At 36.0% G+C, this 26947-nt stretch overlaps 2 protein-coding genes across 2 annotated transcripts in view; both read right to left on the reverse strand.

Annotated features, from left to right (window-relative positions):
- Window positions 1–586: 586 nt before the first annotated feature.
- LOC120514335 (protein TsetseEP-like) lies at window positions 587–7325 on the reverse strand (the record flags this gene model as incomplete). Its single annotated transcript, XM_039734656.1, has 2 exons — window positions 587–2214; window positions 6159–7325. Coding segments are annotated over 2 exons (1185 nt in total), but the record flags the coding sequence as incomplete, so codon positions are not given.
- Window positions 7326–7380: 55 nt separating this feature from the next.
- Window positions 7381–26947, reverse strand: part of erich3 (glutamate-rich 3) — a 151008-nt gene continuing 131441 nt past the window's right edge. The window contains exons 8-15 of the mRNA XM_039734657.1: window positions 26659–26862; window positions 26375–26558; window positions 22678–22864; window positions 19030–19118; window positions 18715–18870; window positions 13678–14196; window positions 9255–9404; window positions 7381–8963 (exon numbers count right to left, since the gene is read on the reverse strand). Coding sequence (XP_039590591.1) covers window positions 7381–8963; window positions 9255–9404; window positions 13678–14196; window positions 18715–18870; window positions 19030–19118; window positions 22678–22864; window positions 26375–26558; window positions 26659–26862 — 3072 coding nt within the window. The remainder of the gene's footprint in view (window positions 8964–9254; window positions 9405–13677; window positions 14197–18714; window positions 18871–19029; window positions 19119–22677; window positions 22865–26374; window positions 26559–26658; window positions 26863–26947) is intronic.

Consider the following 26947-nt stretch of genomic DNA (forward strand, 5'->3'; position numbering starts at 1 on the left):
GAACAGAAAATTAGCCTTTCTGTGAAATGCGACTCCACTGGCACCACAAGATCAACATCTCTTGCTAGAGTAGGCACTTTATGTTAGTCAGCCGCTTTACAAATGTTCACGATTATAGCATAGCTTCTCTTCTTCAGCCATTGTTGTGGTTTAATCTTTGCTCAATCGCATGGGAGGCTGAGAGGGCCTTTACATGTACTCACACTGCTGTGATTCATATATCTGACATTTATTTACAGCACACATAAAATACTGTTATATACGGTATATATTACCCATATAATCATGCTCTGTATGTATTTATATACTAGTATATATACACTGCACATACGTTATGTATGCACATATATATATATATATATATATATACACACACACATACATACTCAATATTTGTACACACATGCATACATATACTCAGTAAACCAATATACACAGCTATGCATATATAACATTATATACACACACACGTATATTATATATATATCTACAAAAAAACCAAAAACACGACTAATAACAGAACGTGTGTTTATGTAGGTGGTGTGTATATATATACACACAAACACACATTCTGTTATTAGTCGTGTTTTTGGTTTTTTTTTTGCAGTCTTCAATATCCTGTGTGCTCCACTCCTCTCCTGTAATGCAGACATTCTGCATGTATGTCTCAAGTTCTCCAAGATCACAAAATGCCACCAGACAGGCTAAGATATTCTTTGGCGATTTCTTTTTTTTACTCTCTACTGTACCTCTTTAATCTGTTTTGGACTCAGAAACCAAAATGAGGAGTTGCAAGCATCCCTTAAAATTATACTGTAGTTGTGAAAAAACACTTAGAATAAAGCCCTTCAAAATTGGTGAAAAATTATAAAACACACCTACTGTATGTATGCTTTATCATCAAGTCATACCAAAATGCAACATTTTAAAGGAATGCATGCTTGTGAAATCGCCAGTTTTTGAGTTGGTTGGATAAAACATTCATATTCAACATTTTATAGTCTAAAAGAACAGGAGATGGGTCATCTACACAGGCAACACATATTCCTAGATCCAAAAATAAAAAGTGCTGTAAAATCCTCCTATACAACTAGTAAAGATATGTGATCATGATTCAAAGCATATGTTAAATACAACAACACTTGTTTTACCTGACCTCTACAGGTAGGTACAGGTGGAAAAGATGCAGAGAAACAAAGTTCATGAGCAAAACTGATAGTCCTGCAGGATGAGGTTATTACCCAAAATGCATGATATCATACGACAGTATTATAAGCTCAAGAGAGAACTGTATTGCATGAATTGAAAAACAGTGGGAAACTACAACCATCCATTACGGTGTAAGAAAGCAGCATCAAAATGTGCTTTGGCATGGTGTTTATCAAAAGGTCCTACATATAGTGAAGCAGAATTGAGAAATGCAATAAAACAAGCCTCTCTGTAGTAAACTTGAGTGCTGCCCTGAGGACTGAAAAGTGCTAATTTTTAATAAAAAAGCTACTATAAAACAATGTCATGGTGGGGGTGTCACAAGTGACTGCGGCTCCAATGGCAACTGGGCCATTGCAATGGAAATGCAAAGGACAATAAAGTCTGCAAAAAAAAAAAAAAAGGGAAAACGAAGGACCTTAGTCTGTTGAACATGTTGCTATAAATGTCTTGCTCTGTTGCTCAGAGGTTTTGGACAACATATCCTCACCACATCCAAAGACAGCGAAAGGTTTCTGCATCCAGTTCTCATTCCAGTAGTTGTTGATCATGCTTGACACTGGGCAGCTGAAGTCATGCCATCTTGGAATAGAATACAGGATATTAAGTAGTAAAGAAAGAGAACATTTAAATAAACTGACAGCAGGATGTGACTAGACAGAACCTTTCTGCTTTGTTGAAAGTGCACAGGTTTTTGTCCATAAATTGTTTGGTTTTGTACTTACTGTAATACAACAAAATTAGATGGTAAATGGCTCTTTTTTTTTGCAAACAAGCAGGAAGGCCAATTAGAGTTTACTACTAATATCATTATTAGTGGTACAAGTCTTTTTATGGAGATGAGAAGAGAGTGACAAAATCCAATTTTTAAACTTCTAGAATGCCATTGAGGAGGTTGTGAAAGGACTGCTCAATAAACAGAGGCGGGTGTCCATGTCAGTCAGATGCTTATTTCATTATGAATCTTTCATATCAACTCAGGTTGCCTCAATCTCCTTCGACATCCTGTGGGGCAGAAACAAAGCTATAAACCAAAAGGGGAACATAATGTTTGAAAACAATTTAGTTGAAACTTGAAAAAATTCATGAGGTCACTAGCATATACAGTGCATCCGGAAAGTATTCACAGCGCATCACTTTTTACACATTTTGTTATGTTACAGCCTTATTCCAAAATGGATTAAATTCATTTTTTTCCTCAGAATTCTACACACAACACCCCATAATGACAACGTGAAAAAGTTTACTTGAGGTTTTTGCAAATTTATTAAAAATAAAAAAATTGAGAAAGCACATGTACATACGGTAAGTATTCACAGCCTTTGCCATGAAGCTCCAAATTGAGCTCAGGTGCATCCTGTTTCCCCTGATCATCCTTGAGATGTTTCTGCAGCTTCATTGGAGTCCACCTGTGGAAAATTCAGTGGATTGGACATGATTTGGAAAGGCACACACCAGGCCAATACCATCCCTACAGTGAAGCATGGTGATGGCAGCATCATGCTGTGGGGATGTTTTTCAGCGGCAGGAACTGGGAGACTAGTCAGGATAAAGGGAAAGATGACTGGAGCAATCTGATTGAACATCTCTGGAGAGATCTTAAAATGGCTGTGCACCGACGCTTCCCATCCAACCTGATGGAGCTTGAGAGGTGCTGCAAAGAGGAATGGGCAAAACTGGCCAAGGATAGATGTGCCAAGCTTGTGGCATCATATTCAAAAAGACTTGAGGCTGTAATTGCTGCCAAAGGTGCATCGACAAAGTATTGAGCAAAGGCTGTGAATACTTATGTAAATGTGATTTCTCAGTTTTTTATTTTTAATAAATTTGCAAAAACCTCAAGTAAATTTTTTTCACATTGTCATTATGGGGTGTTGTGTGTAGAATTCTGAGGAAAAAAATGAATTTAATCCATTTTGGAATAAGGCTGTAACATAACAAAATGTGGAAAAAGTGATGCGCTGTGAATACTTTCTGGATGCACTGTACAATGAAATAATAATCCAACATATTAACCTAAATTAAAAAAAAAACTGCCAGCAGTACGAGTAAAGAGAATTAGTGTGTCACATCTAAACATTCTCAAACGTACTTCAGTTCAGGGTTATGGAAGGCCTGGGAGCCATTCCTGGCAGCACAAGGCACAAGGCAGGAGCCAGCCCAGGATAAGGTACCACTCATTCACAAACCCACAAAAACACATGGGCCAATTTGGAGTTGACAATCAACCTCACCAGGACATCTTTGGGAACATGTGAGTAAAAACTATGCAAACATGAAGAGCGTGCAAGCGTCACACAGACAAATGACTAAGGAAGAGACTGAAAGCTAGGGTGCTGTACACGTGAGGTAGCAGCAATAAAGACTGCATCACCAGGCTACTCTACTCTTCAACACAGAGATCAAAATATCCTAGATGAGTATTGTTAATTCAGCAAAAAAACACAGAAATGTCTATTATTACTAATATTACAGAATACTTCAGAAACTCACTTTCTAAACATATTGTACATTCATATAAAAGTAAAAAGCATTTTATCAGTTTCCTCATGGCAAGTGTATCAGTTTCATTACCTGGAGAACAACAATGGCTGCAAGTTTCCAGAAAGTAAGGTTTTACAGTAAGTAATTTATTAACACACAAGAAGGGGAATAAGCCTGTTAATCCGGTATACTGGATGAAATTCTTCTGGTGGTAATGACTTGGAAAAAAAGGGGCAAAGGAAATGTGAAAATCTGTCAGTGTGTTAATGTCTTAAATGTCTTTGTGTGTGGATTTGAGAATGAAGTAAGCCTACCCTTGTAAGAATATTACCCTTAGTGATGGGTCCTAGGGGACTTGGGAGTGTTAGCTTTCATGGCATGATGTGTGGAGTCAGAGGAGGTTTTGCTTAAACTTTGTAACACACAAGTGAGGCCTCACCTCTAGCACTGTGTACATTTCTGGTCTTCACAGTACAAAAAACACACAAGGCTAGAAAAAATTCAGAGAAGAGCAACTAGGCTGATTCCAGGACTAAGAGGTGCAAGCTGAGAGATGAGACTGAAGGAATGGAACATTTTCAGTTAAAGTAAATGAAGATTAGGAGGGGACACAATTGAACTACGAACATAATAAACAAAATGCCAAATAGTTTGGTAGATCACAGGACTTAAGAAACCTTTGATTCTCAATTTTGTTATTTTGGAGTATCAAAGTGAACAGGATTGGTGAACCTGTTGGGCTAAATGGCCTGTTCTTATAAAAACTGTTCGCACGTTCAAGTGGGTTCATGAAATGACGCAAAAAGGGAAGGGAGGACAGGAAAAAGTCAATTTCTTGTGTGATGTTTGCTTGGCAGCGATGGCATGAGTGAGTTAGTGAGAAAGAAGGTGTTCTTTAATCAGTTCAAGAAATAGGTGAACACCTGTTATTGAATCCATTAATAACAGTAGTGCCTGTGCATTCATAAATTTATAATTTGTTAAGAAATATGTTTCAATCTAAAAATTGCAGTATATACAGTCATAGCCAAAAGTTTTGCGAATAACACAAGTATTGGTTTTCACAAAGTTTGCTGCTTCAGTGTTTTTAGATCTTTTTGTCAGATGTTTCTATGTTATACTTTAGTACAATTACAAGCATTTCAAAGTTTCAAAGGCTTTTATTGACAATTACATTAAGTTTATGAAAATAGTCAAATATTTGCAGTGTTGGCCCTTCTCTTTCAAGACCTCTGCAATTCACCCTGGCTGGCTTCACTCTGGGCCAAATCCTCACTGGCAGCAGCCCATTCTTGCATAATCAATCCTTGGCGTTTGTCAGAATTTGTGGGTTTTTGTTTGTCCACCCACCTCTTGAGGATTGACAACAAGTTCTCAATGAGATTAAGCTCGGCCATGGACCCAAAATTTCGATGTTTTGCTCCCTGAGCCACTTAGTTATGACTTTTGCCTTATGACATGGTGCTCCATCATGCTGGAAAAGGCATTGTTCATCACCAAACTGTTCAAATATTTGACTCTTTGTATAAACTTAATGTAATTGTCAATAAAAACCTTTGAAACTTATGAAATGCTTGTAATTATACTTCAGTATACCATAGAAGCATTTGACAAAAAGATCTAAAAACACAACCTGCAAACTTTTTGAAAACCAATACATGGGTCATTCTTAAAACCTTTGGCCACAACTGTACAAATGCGTGTCTACTAAAAAGTCATCATATTCATTATTAAGCACTAATAAATTTATAATCTGTTAAAAATGTTTCAATCTAAAAAGTGCAGTATACAAATTTGTATCAAATATCGCCTGAAAAAAGTGGGTAGTGAAACAGCCTTGAGCAGCAAAAGGTCAAACAATAACCACTATAAAAAAGAAAATATGTGGAAATAGTATACAAACTGAAATGTCACCTTTGCACAATTATTGGCACCCTACTGAACGATTGAATTCATTTTGGGAAGTAGATTCTCATTTCAATGACATGAATTCATCAATGAATGATGGCTTTAATACTTAAAAAGTCATCTTCATTCCCCATTCCTTACTGGCAATGCCAAAGACAAGAGAGTTGTCTGAGGCTATTAGATAGACTTACTGTATTCCCTAACATTAAAATGAAATAGGTACAAATCCTAATATGTATTGTGGTTACTGTGAATTATACAGGCCTGGACTAACATTATTAAACATTAAAACACTGTAGGCTTGTTTACTAAGAAAGAAATTTTGAAGGCCGAAAATAACATATTAGGAGTTTGGCTAGTTTGCTTATAATAAAAACTTGCAGACATGAATGTCATTTTTGAACGACTTTCTCCATAATTGTGCTCATCATACTTAAATTGCCCCTAGCTTTAAAATGATGTATTGAAATGTAAAATTTTCATTTTTATAGATGGGGGTAGAGGAAATAAAAATTAATAAGTTGCCCATAGCCTACTACCCACATGAGAAATATTACCTGAATTTTTACAGGGGATTCATGTTTTGATCTCTGAGACTCAGCTTCAGAAAGGTCTTCAGAAGTTTCATTTGGTCCATGCTGTTGCAAAGATTCTTCCATTTGTTCTCTGTGTTGAGCTAAGTCTTGCTCAGAATAGTTTGTTACTTCAGTTTCAGCAGCTTCTTCTCTTTCCAAATTTGGTTCTTCTATAGCAACTTCTTCTTCAGCACCTTCTACATTAGTCTCAGCTTGCAGTTCAGGCTCAGTCACTTCCAAATTAGCACCAGTCTCTGCCTCTTCTGCATTAACTACAGACTCTGCTGTTTCTGTGCTACCCTCAGTCTCAGGTTCTGCCTTAACTTCATTACCTTCATGCTCAGGCATGGCCCCATCTTCATTAGCCTCTGCTTCAGGCTCCTCTGTGTTTGCCTCAACATCGGGCTCAGGCTCAGCTTCCTCTTTGCTGTCAGGCTCAACCTCTTCTGTGTTAGTCTCAGACTCTTCTAAGTTAGCTTCAGACTCATCTACATTAACCTCAGATTCAGGCTCAGCCTCTGCCTCATCTGTAGTAGCCTCAGGTTCAGGCTCATCTACCTTAGCTTCAGACTCAGCTTCCTCTATGTTAGCCTCAGAATCTGGCTCCTCTATGTGAGCTTCAGCCTCGGGTTCATCTACGTGATCCTCGGCTTCATCTACATGAGCCACTGGTTTGGTCTCAGCCTCATCTATGTGAGCCTCTTCTGTATTAGTGTGGGTCTCGGGCTCATTTTCATCTAGATTAGCATCCGGCTCGTCCGCATCGGGCTCGGGCTCAGGCTCGGCCTCATCCACATTGGCCTCGGGCTCAGGCTCGGGCTCGGGATCAGCCTCGACCTCAGCCACATCAGCCTTGGGCTCAGGCTCGACCTCGTCCGCATTAGCCTCGGGCTCAGGCTCGGCCTCATCCACGTTGGCCTCGGGCTCAGGCTCGGCCTCGTCCGCATTAGCCTCGGGCTCAGGCTCGGCCTCGTCCGCAACAGCCTCAGGCTCGGCCTCGTCCGCAATAGCCTCGGGCTCAGGCTCGGCCTCGTCCGCATTAGCCTCGGGCTCAGGCTCGGCCTCGTCCGCATTAGCCTCGGGCTCAGGCTCGGCCTCGTCCGCATTAGCCTCGGGCTCAGGCTCGGCCTCGTCCGCATTAGCCTCGGCTCAGGCTCGGCCTGCGTCCGCATTAGCCTCAGGCTCGGCCTCGTCCGCATTAGCCTCAGGCTCGGGCTGGCGCATTAGCCTCGTCCGCATTAGCCTCGGGCTCAGGCTCGGCCTCGTCCGCATTAGCCTCGGGCTCATCCGCATTAGCCTCGGGCTCAGGCTCGGCCTCGTCCGCATTAGCCTCGGGCTCAGGCTCGGCCTCGTCCGCATTAGCCTCGCGTTCATCAGCATTAGCCTCAGGCTCGTCCGCATTACCATCGCATTCATCTGCATCAGCCTCGGGCTCAGCTTCAGGCTCAGCCTTAGCCACATCAGCCTCAGGATCAGCCTTGGGCTTGGCCTCATCTACCTCTGCCTGGTCTACACCCGCCTCGGGCTCAGGCTCATCCTCATTTGCAATACGCTCAGGCTCAGCCTCAACTATATTAGCCTCTGGCTCAGCCTCATTTACATCAGGGTCAGGCTGGACCTCATCTACATTTGCCTCGGACTCTGGCTCTGCCTCATTCAACTCCTCAATGTTAGCCTCAGGTTCAGCTGCTTCTAAAATAGCTTCGGCTTCTGGCTCAGCCTCATCTATGTTAACTTCAGTCTCAGCCTCTGCAACATCTTCATTAGATTCTGGCTCTGCCTCATCCACATCAGCTTCAAGTTCAGGCACAGCCATGTCTATGTTAGTTTCAAGCTCATTCTCAGCATCATGCTCTTTGGCCTGAGGTGCAGTCTCAGTCTCCTCCTCTATGTTGGCTTCATGTTCTGTCCCAGGCAGATTAGCATTTGACTGTGTTACTGGTTCAGCTTCATCTGCGTTAACCTCAGCCTCTGCCTCATGTTCACCATCTTCTACATTAGCCTCGTTCTCTGTCTCTGGCTCACCCTGTTCCACATTTGTTTCAGCATCTGCCTCAGTATTACCCTCAACCTGTGTCTCATCAATGTTAGCCTCAGGTTCTGTCTCAAGTTCTGCCTCTTCTACAGCCTCCTCTGCAACAACCTCAGGGTCACCCTCTTCTGTGTTAGCCTCAGTCTCAGCCTCTTCAATGTCAGTTTCTAATTTGTCAGCCTCAACATCATCTGAATTAGCATCAGTCCCTGCCTCTGTAGGCTCTGAACTTGCCTCAGTCTCTGCCACTATTTCATCTGTCTTAGCATTAATCTCTAATTCACCCATATCATTTTCCATCTTACCCTCAGACCCTACTTCTACTTGAGCCTCACCTTCTCCTTGAGCCTCTATCCCTGTCTTATCTTCACCAGCTTCGTTCACTTCAGAATCACCATCATCTTCAAAACTTGCATCTATTATGTATGCTTCAACCTCTGTATTCTCAAGTTGCGCTGCTTCAGACTGAGATTCCTCAGCAGTATTAGCTTCAAAATGTGCTGCCTCTGTTATAGATTCAGGTCGTTCATTTCTGTTATTACTTGGGATTTCATTCTCAGCCTGCTCTACCTCTCTCTCACACTCATGATCTGGTAGGGCATAAGCTTTAATGTCTTCATGATCTTCATCTGGCTCAGACTTCAAGCATTTGCTTTCAGAGTGTGTTTGAAGATCGGTTTCCTCCATTTTACTTTCCATGTTTGACTCCTTGTTAGTGCTTTTTGCTGACTCTGTACACACTTCAGGTTCTGCACCTATAATAAAGAGGGTGGGTGATACACTCATTGTTCTATGTTTGCTAGTATACATCTACCATGTTTTCCATAATCAAATGCGAAAATGGATAGCTGGAAACTGTACTTGGAAATATTTCTATAAACTGGCTCATAATTAAATCATGAAACATGATGTGTGACTAAATTCTGTCTCAGTTCCAAATGTTAATGCTAAAATGCTGGAATATATAATCTAAGTAATATGGTGAATTCAAATAACTATCCTAAATTTTTGAGCTCAGCATACACAATTCCAAATCAAACCCATACCATTAAACCTTTCTTCAGATGGTCTTCGCCTATTAGTGGCACTTGAATTGTCATCATCGTCATCAGAACTGGAGTCACTAGGTTCTGGCTCAGAATTGCATCTTGACTCACATAAAATAGCCTCTGAAATTTTCTCTTGAATAGATTTGGCTTAAGTAAGTGTGGAGAACATGAAAATAAACAGCAGACACAATACATCATCATTCTGAGTAAATATTTTAAACTCAATTTTTGCCTGAATTATCACTGTATTCTACAGAATATGGTGCAATGCTGCCTTTATCTTTCATTATTGGTCAAGCAGTGAAACTTCAGTATGCTGCAAAATGTTTATTGCATTTAGGCAGAGATAAAACAGAAAAAAAAAGAAAAAAAAAAAAACACCTGACCTATGAGAGCATGGAAATCCAGTACTCTGATTTTAAATTAAATTAGGATTGGGTACACAGACTATACAATTCCCTTATAGAAAAAGCATTGTAGAAATTAAGTAAATTTCTGGATGTATATGTCCATGTTATTAAAAATGGGAGACTGAGATTATAAAAAAGTCATCAATTTAAAGGCAATTTTTAATCAACTTTGTGTGACCTAACAGAAAAAAGTATTCAACTTAAAACCAAAATGTTTCCAGTTTATTCCAACTGCTCACTCATTATGTAACCCTGGCAAAGTCAATTACATGCCTGTGCACCAACATAAAAAGAATCCATGTTTCTATAAATGCAGGGAGGTTTGGGAAATTTCCAGTATGAAATGTATTTTTAAGTGTGTTTTTATTTTACTTTAAACTATGGCTAGAATATGCCTTTAGTTTAGCAATCCTGTATAAAGACTAGAAAAATCTTTGGCTCAGTTTATTTTTATACTGAACCTTTCAAAACAAATTTGGAGGGCAAAACTAAGAATTAAAAACATGTCAATGTCAATAATAATGTTAAAATAAAAATTCCATGCACAAAGAAGTTCAGTTGTTGCATTTGCTTGAACTTAGTATACTGTAAACAGTACTTCTGTATAATGCAAACAGTTCATTATAATATCTAGTATGTTTTCTCTTCTGGCACTGGAGTATAGCACTTCATGTTGTACACCTTATTTCAAACCCAAATTATGTACCACATTAAAGGGACAATTAATCTTGTTTTTTATGACATATTAAATTACATGAGAAAAATATTTCAAGATAAAAAGGGACAAAAAAACAAACATAGCAAAAAATAGAACATAATCTTTATTTGTGATTTGTGGATTGAACAACAATGACAATAACCATAAACCATTGAAATATGATTTTTTTCTTTGACAGTAAAATTTCACTATGGAGAAATATTTTTTAAAATAATTTGATAACCTTACACCCCAAACATTTGTCTTATATCAAAACAGTGGAAATATACAGCAGATTAACCTGAAGCCTAGTTTTTACTGTGGCTATGGAATCTCAGTTTAAAAATTATTTTTCTGAATAGAAAGAAAGTGAAAGCTTTACACTGAATTTTATATTTGCACTTCTCTATGTGTCCATGAAGGTTACCATTTAGCTACTTTTTTCTTAATTTACTTTGCTGTTGGCTGATGTCTACTGCCTTTGTCTATTTTTTATATGTTTTACTTTCAGCATGATTAGTGTGATCCAAGTTATTCCTGTACTTTTGCCTTAATTCATTATAAAAATCTCTATATTCGCTTATTGGCTTTCACAATCATCACTCCAAATGTATAGGCACTCTACTGATCTCTTCTATATTTTTTCTTCTGGGCCTTACTGTAAGCTATAGTTATGCAAAGTATAGCATACTGAGTGGTATTATGTAAGCTACTTTTGCAATCTCACCGCCTTAGAATCCATTTTCAAACATCCATTTCCGAGCCTGCTCAGTATTATTCAGGAGTCTCAAAACTGAAATCTATAGTATTACTAAATTAATGTAAAGTTGAAACAAGCTTCTCACTGGGAAATATTGTGGAATTACCCTATTTGATATGTTTTTCAAATGATGCTATCCTAATTATTCAAAAGAAACTGAAAAAGTATATTTATTTTGTTAAAAAACTTTTTTTTATTTAATGTTATTTCTGCATTTACTTTTTATATTATAATTTCCACATCCCTCTACTGCATTGTGAAAGAAATAAATTGAGATATTTTTGTGATTATTATAAAAAAAAATGAATAATCACACAACTACATAGAACAAGGATATAAAATTCTAATTCAGAACTCAAATGTTTAGGGAATTGTGGAAATGTATGCTGTGAAACATAACTAATCCTGGTCACTTCATATTGTTTATATACTCTACAACGTAGGGTTCCTTTGAATTTCCCATGTGGCAAGTATGCAGCCATAAAAGAAATGTCCTTAAGCTATATGGGAAGCAGATGTAAATCTATACACCCACGATAACTGTGCTACATTTCAATTATACATCGACTTTACCTGTTACATTTGACCTATAGCATGTTTTAAAACTTTTCTTTACAAGTCTGAATTTTTATTTCCTACTTTTGTGTTCCTTGTTTTCACTACTGGAGTACTTTTCCCCCCAGTGTGATTTCCATTTGTTTGTCACAGAAATGCTGGTAAGTTTGAAAGTATTGATGCACTGCAAAATATAAAAGCTATTAAAAATGCTACAGAGACAGGAGCAGAGGAAAACAATTTTAGACTAACACTGTGTGAAATTTAAAAATAAAATATTGACACATTGACTTTAAAACAAAAGATAAAGTTAGCATTGCATTTCACATTAGGCTGTCAGAAAATGCACATTTGATTTAACAGCAAAGCAGACTTATAAAAAAGTTGAAACTGGGACTTTCTATTGATTTACTAAATTCCTTCTTACTTGTTTTCTAGTTGGTAATCTGGAATGAGAATAATTTCAACTAAAATGTAAATTAAGATTTATTTCATTTAAAGAAATCAAAATCTTATTAAATTATATAGGAGTAGGGTTTTTAAGAAAAGTGACTTGCGATGATAGTCTTTAGTTGACAAGTGTGTGTTACACAGCCTAAAAAGGCACTTGGCCTTTAGTGCTACAGTCAGTGGAAAGAGAGGGTTGTGTTATTTGCTGTCTAATTAATCTGAACTTCAAAAATTAGAAATAAAGCAGCTGTATTTTACTCAGATTTATCATTTGACTATGAAACAACATCTTACTCACCTGTAATTGAGTATGGCACGAGAGGTATTATATATATATATATATATATATATATATATATATATATATATATATATATATATATATATACATATATATACACACACACATACACACACACATACACAGGGTGAGTGAAAATTATGTTAACATTTAAATGGCGGCAAAAACAAATTCACAAAACATACTTCATAAGTGAAATTTGATTTACAGGAATGTCTCAACCAGTTTGCCATCATGTTCAACACATTTAAAATACATAAATTGTCCAAAAAAATTTTATATAAGAATATACAAAGCAGCCCTGTATATATAATGACACATACATATACACACTCACAAACACATACTTTTCTATTATGTTTTTGATATTTATAATAATGTTACACAATAATGTAATATACAGTAATAAAGTAAAATTTTACAATGGGTATAATTACTCCTGTGACATATACATATATATGTGTATATATATATACATATATATATATATGTATATATATATATATATATATATATATATATATATATATATATAAATATATGTATGTATATATAAATATATATGTATGTGTATATATATAAATATATATGTATGTGTATAATAAATATATATGTATGTGTAAAATATATATGTATGTGTAAATATAAATAAAATATATATATATATATATATATAATTATATATATATAGTATTATTTACAAATGTAAGAAAGTAGTGGATATTAAATGTCTGGATTCACCTGCAAAACAAATCCCTGACAAAAAATGTAAAATACAAAAGTAATAATAAACTTGCTAATAAAAAGCTGAAATTATTTATAAATACAGTTCAGCTATTTTAAGAAGGTAAAAACAGCAATGTCTCAATTACTGGTTACAATCAAAAGAAAAAGACCACAATGTAAATATTTTTTTTTTTTTTTACAAAAATTAAAAAAATTGATTGCAATTACATGACTTGTGCAAAATTTACAATGCATAGGAAGAAATAAAACCCCCAAATTACAGCAACATTAAAAGAAACAAAAAGAAAACAAACAAAAAAGCAAGCAAGCAAGAAAATGCATAAACAAACTACATTTTTAGATGCAAGGATGATTTTACTTTTCATAGCCAGATATCAATTTCAAACAGTATGTTATTTGCACAAAACAAGCAAAAAGAAATAAAATGCCTATTGAAAGTAAAAGAAAAAATCATTTTGCGTGTCAAACAGCATGCAAGAGTCACTGCAGACCTTGGGCTTACTCACCACTACATTCAGGAGGTTCAGTTTCTTGTTGGGGCTGTGATTCTGCAGTGTCATTTTCTAATGCTGATTCCAAAGTGAATGACTCAGAATAAGCATTTTCAGGTCCTGCATCTTCAGTGTTTTCGGGTCCTGCTTCTTCAGGTGTCAGTCGGACACTTTCCAGTGTGTCAGTCGCAGCGCCCCCCTCAGTAAGTTCTTCATCAATGTCAGATACCGTTTCATGTGCTTTGTCTTCACTTAAGCCTTGATCACTACTCTGAAGATTCTCAGCCTGTTCTGGTTGTGGTGTTCCTGCTTTGTGATGTTCAGAATTTTCAGTTATTCCCTCTTCATCACATTCATGATCTTTAACTTCACTAGCAGATTCCAGGTCCCCTCCTGATGAACTGTAGGAGGCTTTGAGAGTCTCTTCCTGAACTGTATCTTTTACATCCTCGGTTTGACTCTCTGTGCCATCTTTGCTGCTACTTAATGAGTACATGGATGACATAGAAGACCTTGAACCTCTGTCACCTGTAAAAACAGAAAACAGTAATAATACAAGCAAATAATCAGTCAACATGGACCAGCAAAATATTCAGAAACATGATAAGAAAGTCTACCACTAGAATTTGTTGAAAAGTCTGTACTTGTCTGACACATGACTGCATTTACCTAACTGTTAAATTTTTTTCAAGTTATACTGAAAAGAGACTGATGCAAAAGAGACCTTATAAAAAAAAGTGATTGATGTACCAACATCACCTGACTTACTAGCAACATGCATTTCCAGATTACCTTTATTGTTAAGCACTTGTTGACTGATTATATAACTGCAAAACATTTACAAAACAAAAGGATGTGAAAATAAATCAAGACACAAAGTTTTGCTTATAATATATAGAAATCAGAGGTACATATTGTATTATTTGATCTAACACCTGGACATCCATGAATTGCACTCCCGTTTTTCAGGTAAAATAGTCTGCCTTTGTCCACTCACCTCCATTCTAAAATGAAATATAGAAATGGTTTTCAAACATTTTGTTATTGGCATAAAACTTTTTCCTTCTGACCTCCCCAGCCAAGTCCTTTATTTCCTTCAAAAGAATGTTCTTGAAAAGCCTTGGTGTTTTATCTCCTTTCCTTATTTGTAAAGAATGGTTTGTGTTAGCCCTTACAAATGTAAGATATGGCAAAGTACCACATTTATAAACTAGATGTTTTTATTCTGAGGTGACCATGTGAAATTTTATTAACAGTTTTACTTACCATTGACTGGACAGAGTATTGAGGGGTCAGAGATTTAAAAGGGTCATAACACTCTCTCCACTGTTAAATATGTGAGAAAAGCAAGCCAAAGTTGACTGATACTACAGGGTCATGTTTAAGTCATCTTTGTGACTTGTAGCCCAGCAGAATCTGTCGAATGGTATGCTTCCCCTTTTGTAATCCTGTTGATGGTGTTTTTCCTTTGGACCAAACAGACTTCTGACAGACCTGCTTTAGCACACTGTGACTTCTGCCAGAATGTTTCCCTGGGTAAGGATTCCCGTAGCATTGACAGCCCAAATGCTTATATCTACTGCAACTCTGGATCATTTCTCCTTAGCGAGCCATCCTTTTTTCCAAACAGAAACCTCACTTCCCTCCCGACCAGATCATACAAAAAAAAATAAATAAAAATTCACCAGTCCTATCAGTTACTTTTGTATACTTACTCATGTTTAAACTAGTTCCATATTGCAGTTAACACACAACTTTAAAATTTTCTCATCTCCAAAAACATGTATGAGAAAGCAGAACATACAGTTAGGTCTGGTTATTTAGCTTTTAAGTGTTGTATGAACTGAGCTGCCCTAACAATGAAAGCAAATAGCTCTATAAATAAGATGGTAAATCTGCCAAACAAATATCATGATAACAGTAATGCATCCAAATCACATATCACCTCCAGACCTGACACTTACAAATTTAAAACAGATGGAAAAAAAATTACTAAGATTCACACTATTTTGCCTCGAATGGTTTTGATTACATTAGTGCATGAGCTTGCATTTTAAAGGAACCAACACAACCATTATACTTATCAAGATGCCTATTCCTCAAATTCAAAAACATACAACAACTATCTCAAGATAGGCCCCCGGTGTGAGGAACAACAGAAACACTAAATCCTGCATGCTTCAAAACAGAGTTAAATGTAGAATTAATTTAATTTCAGAAAATTATGTAAACTATTAAGGAAATGCATTTATACAATCATTCTTATGTCTATTTCAGTAAACACTTGCAAAAAGTCAGAGCCTCAGCTATTATAAATCTTAATGGGTATTAAAAATCAAGAGTGATTACCTCCTCTATCTAAACGGCACTGCAAAATGAGAAAATTTACCTTGCATCCAAAAGAAAAAGAAACTAGAAAGTTCTCCACATATATTTAATCTTCAGCAAACAAAGCTTCGAGTTGTCACACTTTACTGGTATGCTGGCGAGAAGGTAAAACGGCTGCCAAAAAAGACAAGGGCAGAGACAAAGACAAAAAACACACAGTGCCAAGGCACAGGCATAAACTTCATCTTGTCACTAGCCTACACTTTTCAATGAAGTTCAATGTGATGCTGTTCATCTTAGTACTGGAAGCCAGCTGACAGTCCTGAGAAGTCATTTAACAATGGTGCACTGTTTTTGATTTGTCACACCAATGCAGCTGAACAGTACAGCTTATGCAAAAAGGCTATGAAAGCAGCTTAGCTGTTTTTGGAACCACTCTAGTCTGCCCCTATAGTGTTTATCATAAGGAGTGAGCCAGGAAGGCTCACTAGAAGCCATGTTCACTCATACCAGTCCAAAACCAGTACCCAAAGGAAAAAGCATACAAGTAGAGTATTAAAACTTCTAAAAGAAAGCATTCAGATAGTGATCAAGATGAACTTTATAATTAAAGAAGTGGTAATTACTGTACTACCCTCTTACAGTTTAACAAAAAACAGACCTGCAAATCATGCTAGGAGCTCATATCTTAAAAACAACATAATATGATCTAACATTAATGAGAAAATATGGACAATTAATATAACATTCTCAAACCCACTTAATCTAATGCATGGCTTTAGTGGGGCAGAGCTTATCTCGGGAGGAAACAGCCCTGCATGAGGCACACTGATACTGAATCTAGCCAGCATGTTTTTTTGGAGTCCCTTGAGGAAAACTCGCACAAACACATGAAGAATGTGCAAACTCTACAGAGAGTGTGACAGGGCATGGGATTCGAACTCAGGACATTAATTTTGTTGTACAGCTTACAAGGAGATTTGTCCATTCTGTCTGTTGAGTGTTGAACTAGGTTTGTTGGATTTTACTATTAAAGGTTTTACAGTCCCAATTCACAAATTATTGAAAATCAAACAATTAGAAATGTATGTCAGGATTCAAGAAACTGATTGTGAAATTCTCATTTTGGTTATCGCCTCTCAAAAGGAGGTTATTGTAAATTAAATGTTGGGAAAAAAATCATGTTATTACCTTATTTCTAAACATCATTGCAAAAAAATGAGAAAGTTCATCTTACATCTTTAAGAAAAGTAAACCAGAAAGTCATCCATGCACATTTCATCTTCAGCAAATACACAAGACTTCACCTTATTAATGTATTGGTGTGGAGATAAAGAACTACTAAAAAGACAAGGCTACAGACAAGCTAGACACAGGAAGAAACCTTGCCTTCTAACTAGTCTACACTCTCTAAAAGTTCAATAAGCTGCTGCTTAGCTTAGCACCGGAAGCCAGTAGACAGTCCAGGGAATTCATCCATCAAAGGGGCTGTGCTTCTGAGTTTTCACTGCAGTGCAGCTAAAACAGTACAGCTTAGGCAACAGGACTATGAAAGCAGCTTAGCTGGTTCGTGGAACAGCTCCAGAATCCAGCAGGTTCAATGTGATCCCCTTTCTGGAAAAGGGCAGTGGCACATCAGATGTTTGGGCACATTTGAAGAATTTTAAGACAGCACAGGTTTTGAGCTAGGAAGACCAGAGAAATAGATAGGAAGAAGTGTTTGCCACATGATTATCAAGTCATGCAAGAAAAAAGTGAATATAAACAGGCATTGACAAACACATTAGACTGAAGCTTTTGAATCTGTCCAAAATATTTCTAGACAGAACCTTTCATGGAGATTTGCTGTGGTGAAGCAGACGACGGCTTCATTTTTCACAGCAATAATCTATGCTTCTATTCATGTTTTTAAAATTGTCATAATAAAATTATAAAATAATTCTATTACTGTGATTTTCCTAGTCATCGGTATATTACATTTTATGATTCTTTTTAAGAAGCCATACAGATAATTTTATAAATAAAATGTACATTTCAACATAAATTAAAACATGACTAGGTAGGAGCTGAGGGAAGCATATCATTTTTTAACCACTGATTTATATTTCACTTCACAAAATCCATCTTACTAATGAGGAAACATCAGATACTGCTAAGGACATGTTTACAAATGTAAACTGGCCCTTGGGAGGAGGACAAAGCTCTGTTTGGCATTTAGTATGTGGGTTTAGAAATTAGGGTAGGCAGTGGAGTATGGGGAAAGAATAAGAGTAATTAAAAAGATTATTATAATTACATAGGTAGATTTTTCCTTCAAGATAATTAGAGGAGACTGTGGTATTATATTATTGACCTGGCATGTAATTTTATAAATCAAAAAAGATTTGTCTCACAATAAATATGTTTTGGGTTATATATATATGTACATAGGGCGATCCTGCTCAAAAGTGGGATATCACAAAAACATTTATGGTTTTTCATTATGGAAAAGAAATAGTACTATTCTATCTATACTGAAAAGTATTGACTTACGACGTAAAAACTCTTTGAAAATACTTTTTTCTGAACATGCATTAGTCACCAGAACAAAAAAATGTACATTTAAAACTTCTTATCAACTGTAAACATAAAAACTAAGCTATAATGGACGGCCAATAATTATCATTATCTGTTACTGAATTGTAAATATGAGAGAACAGATTAAAAAAGGAAACAAACCTGATTTGTCATCATACTCTGACTCAGAACCAGAATAGCTTGCCTTCTCTTCATCGCTCATTGTCTTTCCTTTATCTGAACCTGACTCATTGCTTTCAATATCCGATTCCTTTTTCACTTTGACTTCTGCATCCCCTTCAAAATCCTCTTCATATTCTAAACAATCAAGGTAGACAATAAAAGTTAGTCTAGTTTTTTTTGTATATTACTTTGTAAATATTACTATCATGCATGCTAGTCATGATTGTTACTACTGTGCACACTGTTACAAAGTTATCATTAAAAGGTTAATTTTCTTTAAGCTTTGTCTCTCACCGTCATCTTTTTGTGTCTTCTCGTCGCTCTCTTCCTTCATTCTTTTAGGAGGAGTTGGCTTTTTATCTAATCCCATTGAAATAATACACCTAAAGATATAAAATATCTTTCACAAATGGCTTTTAAAACCAAATAACTCTTTGTATGACAGATATTCATCAATGCTAAACTGTGTCATCATCAAGAAATCATAAAAAAGCACTGCTATGAGAAACAGTGTAGAATTTGAAGAAAAAAAAAAAAACAAACAAAAAAGGCATTTAAAGTCAGTGCATTTATAACTGAAACCAGACATTGAGGTACTTTGAAAGAAGCACTCATACCCATACTGCTCAATACAGTGTCCATTTTAGGACACTTATTTCTCACTTTCTTCATCAGTCATCAGGTACACATGTTACTTATCAACTTGTATTTTCCTCACCACTAATTTGACTAGAGAATCTTTCACTACTCCTGATTTATTTTTAATATCTTAAAACTTACAGCTGTTATCAAGAATTGCTGTTTATACCTTAAATTATTTTCAATTACCGGTAGGTACTTTAAGATAATTTATAAAGTGCCTACATTTTTAAATACATCTAACTACTCACAAATCACTCACTTTTCTCTCTAATCTTGGCAATTATGTTCATTTTATCAAAGAAAGATGATTTTTATTTAAAAAAAAAAAAACAGTACAGTAATAGAGGCTCAGGAGAGCTAAATAATGTTTCAAAACAAATGCTTGGATTTGGAATGCTATCCATCCAAATATGGCTACCAAATGACTATTTACTTAACAGTCACACAACAAAAGTATTATAAGGCAGGTGAAAAAACTTTTTTGTCATATTTGTTGAATCTGATTATTTATACTGTAGAAACAGAAAAAGAGATTATCTATAAATATTTCATTCAAATATATAATCTGTTCGTGAACAGTGTAATAATTATGCAGTAATTACTACGACTGCCACAAAGCTTTTTAGCCTTGAGCTTGCTTCTTGGCCTAGAGTTTGCACATTTTTCTTGTCTCTATGCGTCAATTCTAGGGGATTCTAGTTTACTTCCATATTCCAGTTATATAAAGGTCAGGTTAGGTTAGGTTTACATGCATTGATGAGTCCAGCAATAGCCTTGGGTCCCACCCCGATTCCTACTATGCATTCATAGTCATGTGAATAGATAGACTATTAAATATTTCATGAAACTTATCACTACTAAAATTTGATCATCACAATACTTCAATCTGTTTCATTTAACACTAGAATTACCAGAGCCTACGAAAAAACTCGTAAATCCGTCCCACCTTAAATCGCTTCTTAAAATCGTTCACAGCTCTCCGCCAGCATCTTTTGTCATCTAAATGTGCTGATAAAAATCAGGCTGCAAGCAGCCGGCTATTCCATCCCCCCACCGACTTTGAACGTGCACAAACTTCTCCCAGCTCATGCCTTGATTGATTTTCTGGGAGTGGAGTGGAGTTTTAGAGTGGAAATAATAGATCGTTGTTTGGAACACACTCATTTCATGTCTGTTCCGTTTCTACAGTAATCTGTGTAAACACATTGTTAAAACAAAATTTTTTATATTCTACTAGTAGATGACAAAATGTAGGCATAAACTATATAATGTATGAAGTCTGAAGTATCAATGAAATATTTTCACAAAAGATACAAATCTAACAACAACAACATCTAACAATTGCGCTTTTAATTTAAAAATATAACTGCAGAAACAAAAAGCTGCCTTAACATGCGACATTGACACCTGTTTATTATGACAGCCTCCATGGCGCAATAGAATCAGCTGCTGACTGGGAACTAAAAGGTCGCGAGTTTGATCCTGCACCACTCCGTTTTGAGAAGTAAACTGCTCTTCATCTTACTGTTTTAGAATAAAAACATACATTTGATTTCAGTCTGTAACAGCCGGTGTAATTTATGATACTTGTAAAGGTTAGCTTTGTTTTTTTTTTAAGTCAGTTTTATTATCTCAGCCGTGTTCACAAGCCCAAACACACCCCACCCCCGCATCCAACACTGCTGTTTTCAAATAGACGCGCTGTAACCATGGTAAACTCAGCTCCCTTCTACATCGGAGCAAGAATGCACATACCATTGCTTGCATACTAAAGTGTCAGCAGGCACTTTTCGTGGCATTACACACATTTTTGAGGATGCCCTCTGCACACTTTGTGACTTTTCGTGTGCCACGAAACCTGCTGACACTTTAGTATGCAAGCAATGGTATGTGCATTCTTGCTACGATGTAGAAGGGAAAAAAAAAAGCTAACCTTTACAAGTATCATAAATTACACTGGCTGTTACAGACTGAAATCAAATGTATGTTTTATTCTAAAAGAGTAGAGTGGTGCAGGATCGAACTTGCGACCTTTTGGTTCCCAATCGGCAGCTGATTCTATTGCGCCACGGAGGCTGTCATAATAAACGGGTGTCAATGTCGCATGTAAAGGCGGCTTTTTGTTTCTGCAGTTATACTTTTGAATAAAAGCGCAATTGTTGTGTTAGATTTGTATCTTTTGTGAAAATATTTCTTTGATACTTCAGGCTTCATACATTATATAGTTTATGCCTACATTTTGTCATCTACTAGTAGAATATAAAAAACGTTTCTGTTTTAACAATGTGTTTACACAGATTACTGTAGAAACGGAACAGACATGAAATGCGTGTTTTCCAAACAATGATCTACTATTTCCACTCTAAAACTCAATTTCACTCCCAGAAAATCAATCAAGGCATGAGCTGGGAGAAGTTTGTGCACGCTCTAAGTCGGTGGGGATGGAATAGCCGCTGCTTGCAGCCTGATTTTTATCAGCACATTTAGATGACAAAAGACGCTGGTGGAGAGCTATGAACAATTTTAAGAAGCAATTTAAGGTGGGACAGATTTACAAGTTTTTTCGTAGGCTCTGGTAATTCTAATGTTAAACAAAGCAATGCATACATATAAGCTATACAGTGACACAATATGAAACAATATGCTTTAACATTTATAAATTTATTATTTTATTATTTGAAACTGGCATATCCCAAATTCTATGTGTCTACACTGAAAAAATGCTGCCACTCTTCAAATGTTGAACAAAGCATTGGCTTGTCATGAAACCCCACTTGACCTTATTGCTAGAACAAATATGATCTGTTTTGTTTTGTCTTCGCAAATAGTTTGATACCTAATGTATAATTAAAATAAAACCAAAAATAATATTAGGTGCACAATCAGCAATTTCTGACCAAAGCTGTAGGTTAAAACTGTTGGCAAAATTAAATAGGGAATATTAAGTAAATATAAAACCAGAAGGTTTGGTTTAGAAACAAGGTGATGACTGCGACACACAATATGTGCTTATGCATGTGACATACTATATTTCAACCTGCTATGTAAATATTTCATCTGCATTTGTATAGTAAATTTGGGTAACACAAAAGGTAGAATGTATCTAATGCTTAAATCAGAAATGATGATAAATGTTCTTTACAAATGCTGAATGCAGTAGTCTATATTTTCAGTACATAATGTTATTTGTACTTTATAGTATGTTTTACACCAAACATAATAAAAAAAACACACTGAAGTTACAAAAAGATTGTGATATGCATCATTTTTACACATAATTGAAACTTAGCAATCTCCTACTTGTAACAGGGTGTAGCTCCTTCAATGTTGAGAAAGCCAAAAGGGCCATTTTTCCCACCAAGCCTAGATCCTCTTCGATGTTTAAATTCACAGCAAGAACTGAGCCTATCAACTAGTAACCCATCGACGTAAAAACTAAGGCTGAATGGAAAGCCATGATGTCTCTTTGAGATAAACTGAAATGTTTCTGTAATTAAAAAAAAACATTTATTTTTCAGCACAATCATTACACACAAAACAGGCAAGAATATACACTTCTCTTGAAAAGTTGAATATTGCCTTCAGGTCTTAATGCAGTCATAATGTCTATCTTAATTTCCATTGCAATGATGTAAACTATATACAAGAGTGATTGTCAGTTATTTGTCTAGTTTTTGTTTTTGATATCATGTTAGTTTACACTTTATACAGAGTGAATATTAGCACACTTTATAACCAATATATAACAGATTTCCAAAAACATCAATAAAATCCCATGCCAGCCAAGGAAATAAAAGAATTTTGATCTATCTACTGTACTCTGAAATGAAATCAATGTCCCCACATAGTTAAAATGGCAGATTATACACCATAAAGGTGCCATTTTAGTCTTCATCACACACGCACCACGTGTCTCTGCATGTGTCTTTTAACCGGTCTCTTTTCTTTTAGCATAAAAATACAAATATTTAACACACATATACCAATAACAAACAGCAAAGCACAATTTAACCCCTGCAGAGATGAATGCCTAGAAGCTGAAGAGCAGTCATTGCTTTATTATTTTGCATTGCTTGCTTTATTTATATTACGTACAGGCTGTCTATAAAAACTGACCCCTGTAAGAGATTTTGACTACTAGAGAACTAGTCTTACTCTTAAGCAGCATGATCCTTAATAAAGACAGGGAAAATACGTATACACTAGACAAAATACATGTAAATAAAAACACTCACTAAAATACATCTACAGAGAAAAACTATTGATAATTATGAGATACATTTTTCTGTCTACATGATTACTTATAAAAATGAAATATATAAATTATCCTCTTTAATAAAAGCCCTGTGTGTGTCCAGGTGTCCGTGTGTGTGTGTCTTCTGGTGAAGTGCATGCTGCGTGGCGCGCACATCACACCGTGCCCCGCCCATGCGCACGACAACTTGGGACACACACACACTGAAGCTGGGCACACAGTGAATGGCCTATCCGCGGCAGCGCATAATAAGCAAATAAAGCACACACACTGGAAGCTGGGCACACAGTGAATGGCCTTGCCGCGGCAGCGCATGATAAGCAAATAAAAGACATCATTGCTGGGGAGAGTGCTGATTAGGTAGTCGCGGCTGCGCACATAAAATCCGTTGCTGGGGAGACGCTACACATACAATAATCAGCTACACGCCAGCATAGATTAAAATACTTGCTGGGGAACTGCACAGTACTTGCTGGGGAGATGACACAGTCACAATTATCAACTGCATGCCACACATTACATCAGGTGCTGGAGACACTATGCCGATTGCCCACTGTTGTGACAGAAAATTAAAGTCATATTACGGACATCAAAGACAGTATTACTGTCAGAGAAAATTACAGGCATTTTACGGAAATACAAACCAGTATTACTGCGAGAGAAATTTAAAGGCACACAATACACTGACACATATTACAGCCACATACAAGCCAGTATTACTGTAAGAGAAAATATTACGGACATATCTACTAACAACATGCCACCCAAAAAAAAAGGACATGTCAAGTAGGACAAAAGACACAGACAATCAAATCCTATATAAGCAACATCTCCTGGAAGAACGGTCAGCTCAACAAGTAAACATCAACAAAAGAAAGGCTGAAAGACAAAGAAAAATACAAGCAAATAGATCGATTGAAGAAAAAGAAAATGAGCGTCAGAAAAACGCTAAAAGAGAAAGACTCAGAAGAGCAAACCTTACAAAAAGTTGGCATTTACTTGCCAGAACCAGTATTCAGCCATGGTCAGTTATATGTTGCATTATCAAGAGTTAGAAGTTTTCCAGATGTTGTTGTCAAGGTTGTAGATGGTCCTGAACAAGGCAAACTCTTGCCAAACTCAGACAGAATATTTACAAGAAATGTTGTCTATAATGAAATTTTATAGAAAAATTTCATGAGGTAAAAAAATAGAAAATTTTTCCTAAATATCTCCTTCAGATATTGTGTATTACAGATTGTTACAAAGTTTTACACTAAGGCAATATTAATTATACTTACTGTATTGTCATATACGTTTCTATTTTATTTTTATTATTATTTTACTTTAGGCTTCTTGCAAAAATATTTTTGACAAAAAAAAATTAAGACAAGAAACAGAATGAGGTCAAGGTCCCTTGCCATTTAATATAGACTGTTCCTACTAATGTTTATGCACTACTGTTCTAGCGCCCGTTATTGTAACGGGCTTAATGTCTAGTGAATATATAAAGCACCTATATGTTTCAGTAATTGAAATGACTGAAATCAAATCAGAATTCATTATTTATGTTCTCTTTAACCATTACTGTACTCTAAATGTTGGGATCTTTTTAACCATATGGAAATTCCTTTGCAACTCTTAAAGATTCTGCACAACAGCATCCGTTTTATATATTTAAAAGTACAAAATAACAGTTATTCTTTTTAGTGGATCTGTGGTCCAGGATATTTTCTCTCAACATCATAAATTAAACACCATTTCATTTCATTACAAACAGTTAATTAGATATCTAACAACATCTGCTGGTTCATGGCACTGGTTTATACTTGAAAGTTGACTGTTCAGTCCTCAACTCTCGTCTCACCAAGCGATCCTCACCAAGTGATTCAGGTATAAATATAGTCAAGGCCGGTGCATAGGAAAATATTGCAGGGTTCATCTGAAATTCTGAATGGGCAGTGATATTTCATTTGAAACTAAGCCACTGCAATAATCCAGGTGACTAACTCCTAGTATCAATGAGCAGAAAACTAACAAAGATTACTCACTGACAAAACTCTGTGTTGTAAAAATACAGACTAATGATGAAAGTAAAATTATTAGTACTGCAATGCACTTTACTCTATAACAAATACACATACATTGAGAAATTGCTGTAAATCATTTTGTTTGAAATGCATGTAAACTGCTTTTTTACTTCATTTTTTCATTTTACTTTTTTATTTAGTTTGTGGTGTTTTAATACAGCATGGAGTCTCATTTAATATGCATTGGACAGATGAGGAACTGCGTTGTGCTGCCATGTTGCTTTCTGAGTGAACCTTAAGTTGGTGTAGCTATCTAACCACTTATAAATTATATTTCTCTGAGTGCAAATTAAGTAAGTAATACTAGTGTTCGAAAATTATTTCATAAAAAATAAGTATTTTGACCCAAACCCCTTCACTCCCCAGCATGGTGCCAGGCCCTTAATGATTGCATCAAAAATGGAAAATTTTAAAAAACTTTTTCTATCACTGAAAGAAATATGAGCTCACTGAAAAACTGATTTTTACAAATAAAGCTTAGGACTTTTTAGCAATTCTATTAAACACAGGTATTATTTAGTTATTTGACACTGTAAGACATTAGCTTTTACCATGTTCTTAGTAGCTTTATAAAATATTAAGATTACTCAACTGATTAGACAAAAGGGCAGCATGAATCTAGTTGCAATCTTTCTGAACATTGCTTTTTTAAGATTTGATTTAGGGCACTAACCTCCTACTGATAGGTTTCCATGGTAAATGCATAGATTTTCTCCACCACAGTGCTGTTGTAGAATTTTCACTTCTTCTTTAATTAGCCCTAGAGCCTCAAACGTCAAATGGACAGTTCTTCCAAAATACACCATAGTTAATACTACATTACTGTGAATTACGTTTTTGTGATATTTGGTAGACTCCTGAAAGGCACAAAATACCCTTGTTTCTATTATGAAAGCATTTTCTTTATTATTTACTTCTATTTTTCATTAACAGCACAGACAATTAAAAAACGTCTACCTTTGTTACACCCAGCAAATTTGGTGCAGTTGTGGGCCGCAGCCTTCTACCCCCGACTGTTCCCTTTGGTTTTCCCTTTGAATTCTTTTCTTTTCTAGAAGGAGGTGGAACTGGGACCACATAATTATTTATAACTGGAAGTAGATAGGGGGAAACTTCACAGGCAAAATCCTTAGTAGAATATTTTTGATCTTCTTTGCCAAACTAAAAAAGACAAATTGTTAGAGAACAAATATTTTTTAATTCAAATTCCAGAAAAAGAAGTGACATTCAAAAACAATTAGCAGGC

The sequence above is a fragment of the Polypterus senegalus genome, chromosome 14 (genome assembly GCF_016835505.1).
Source record: "Polypterus senegalus isolate Bchr_013 chromosome 14, ASM1683550v1, whole genome shotgun sequence".
NCBI classification, from domain to species: Eukaryota; Metazoa; Chordata; class Cladistia; order Polypteriformes; family Polypteridae; genus Polypterus; species Polypterus senegalus.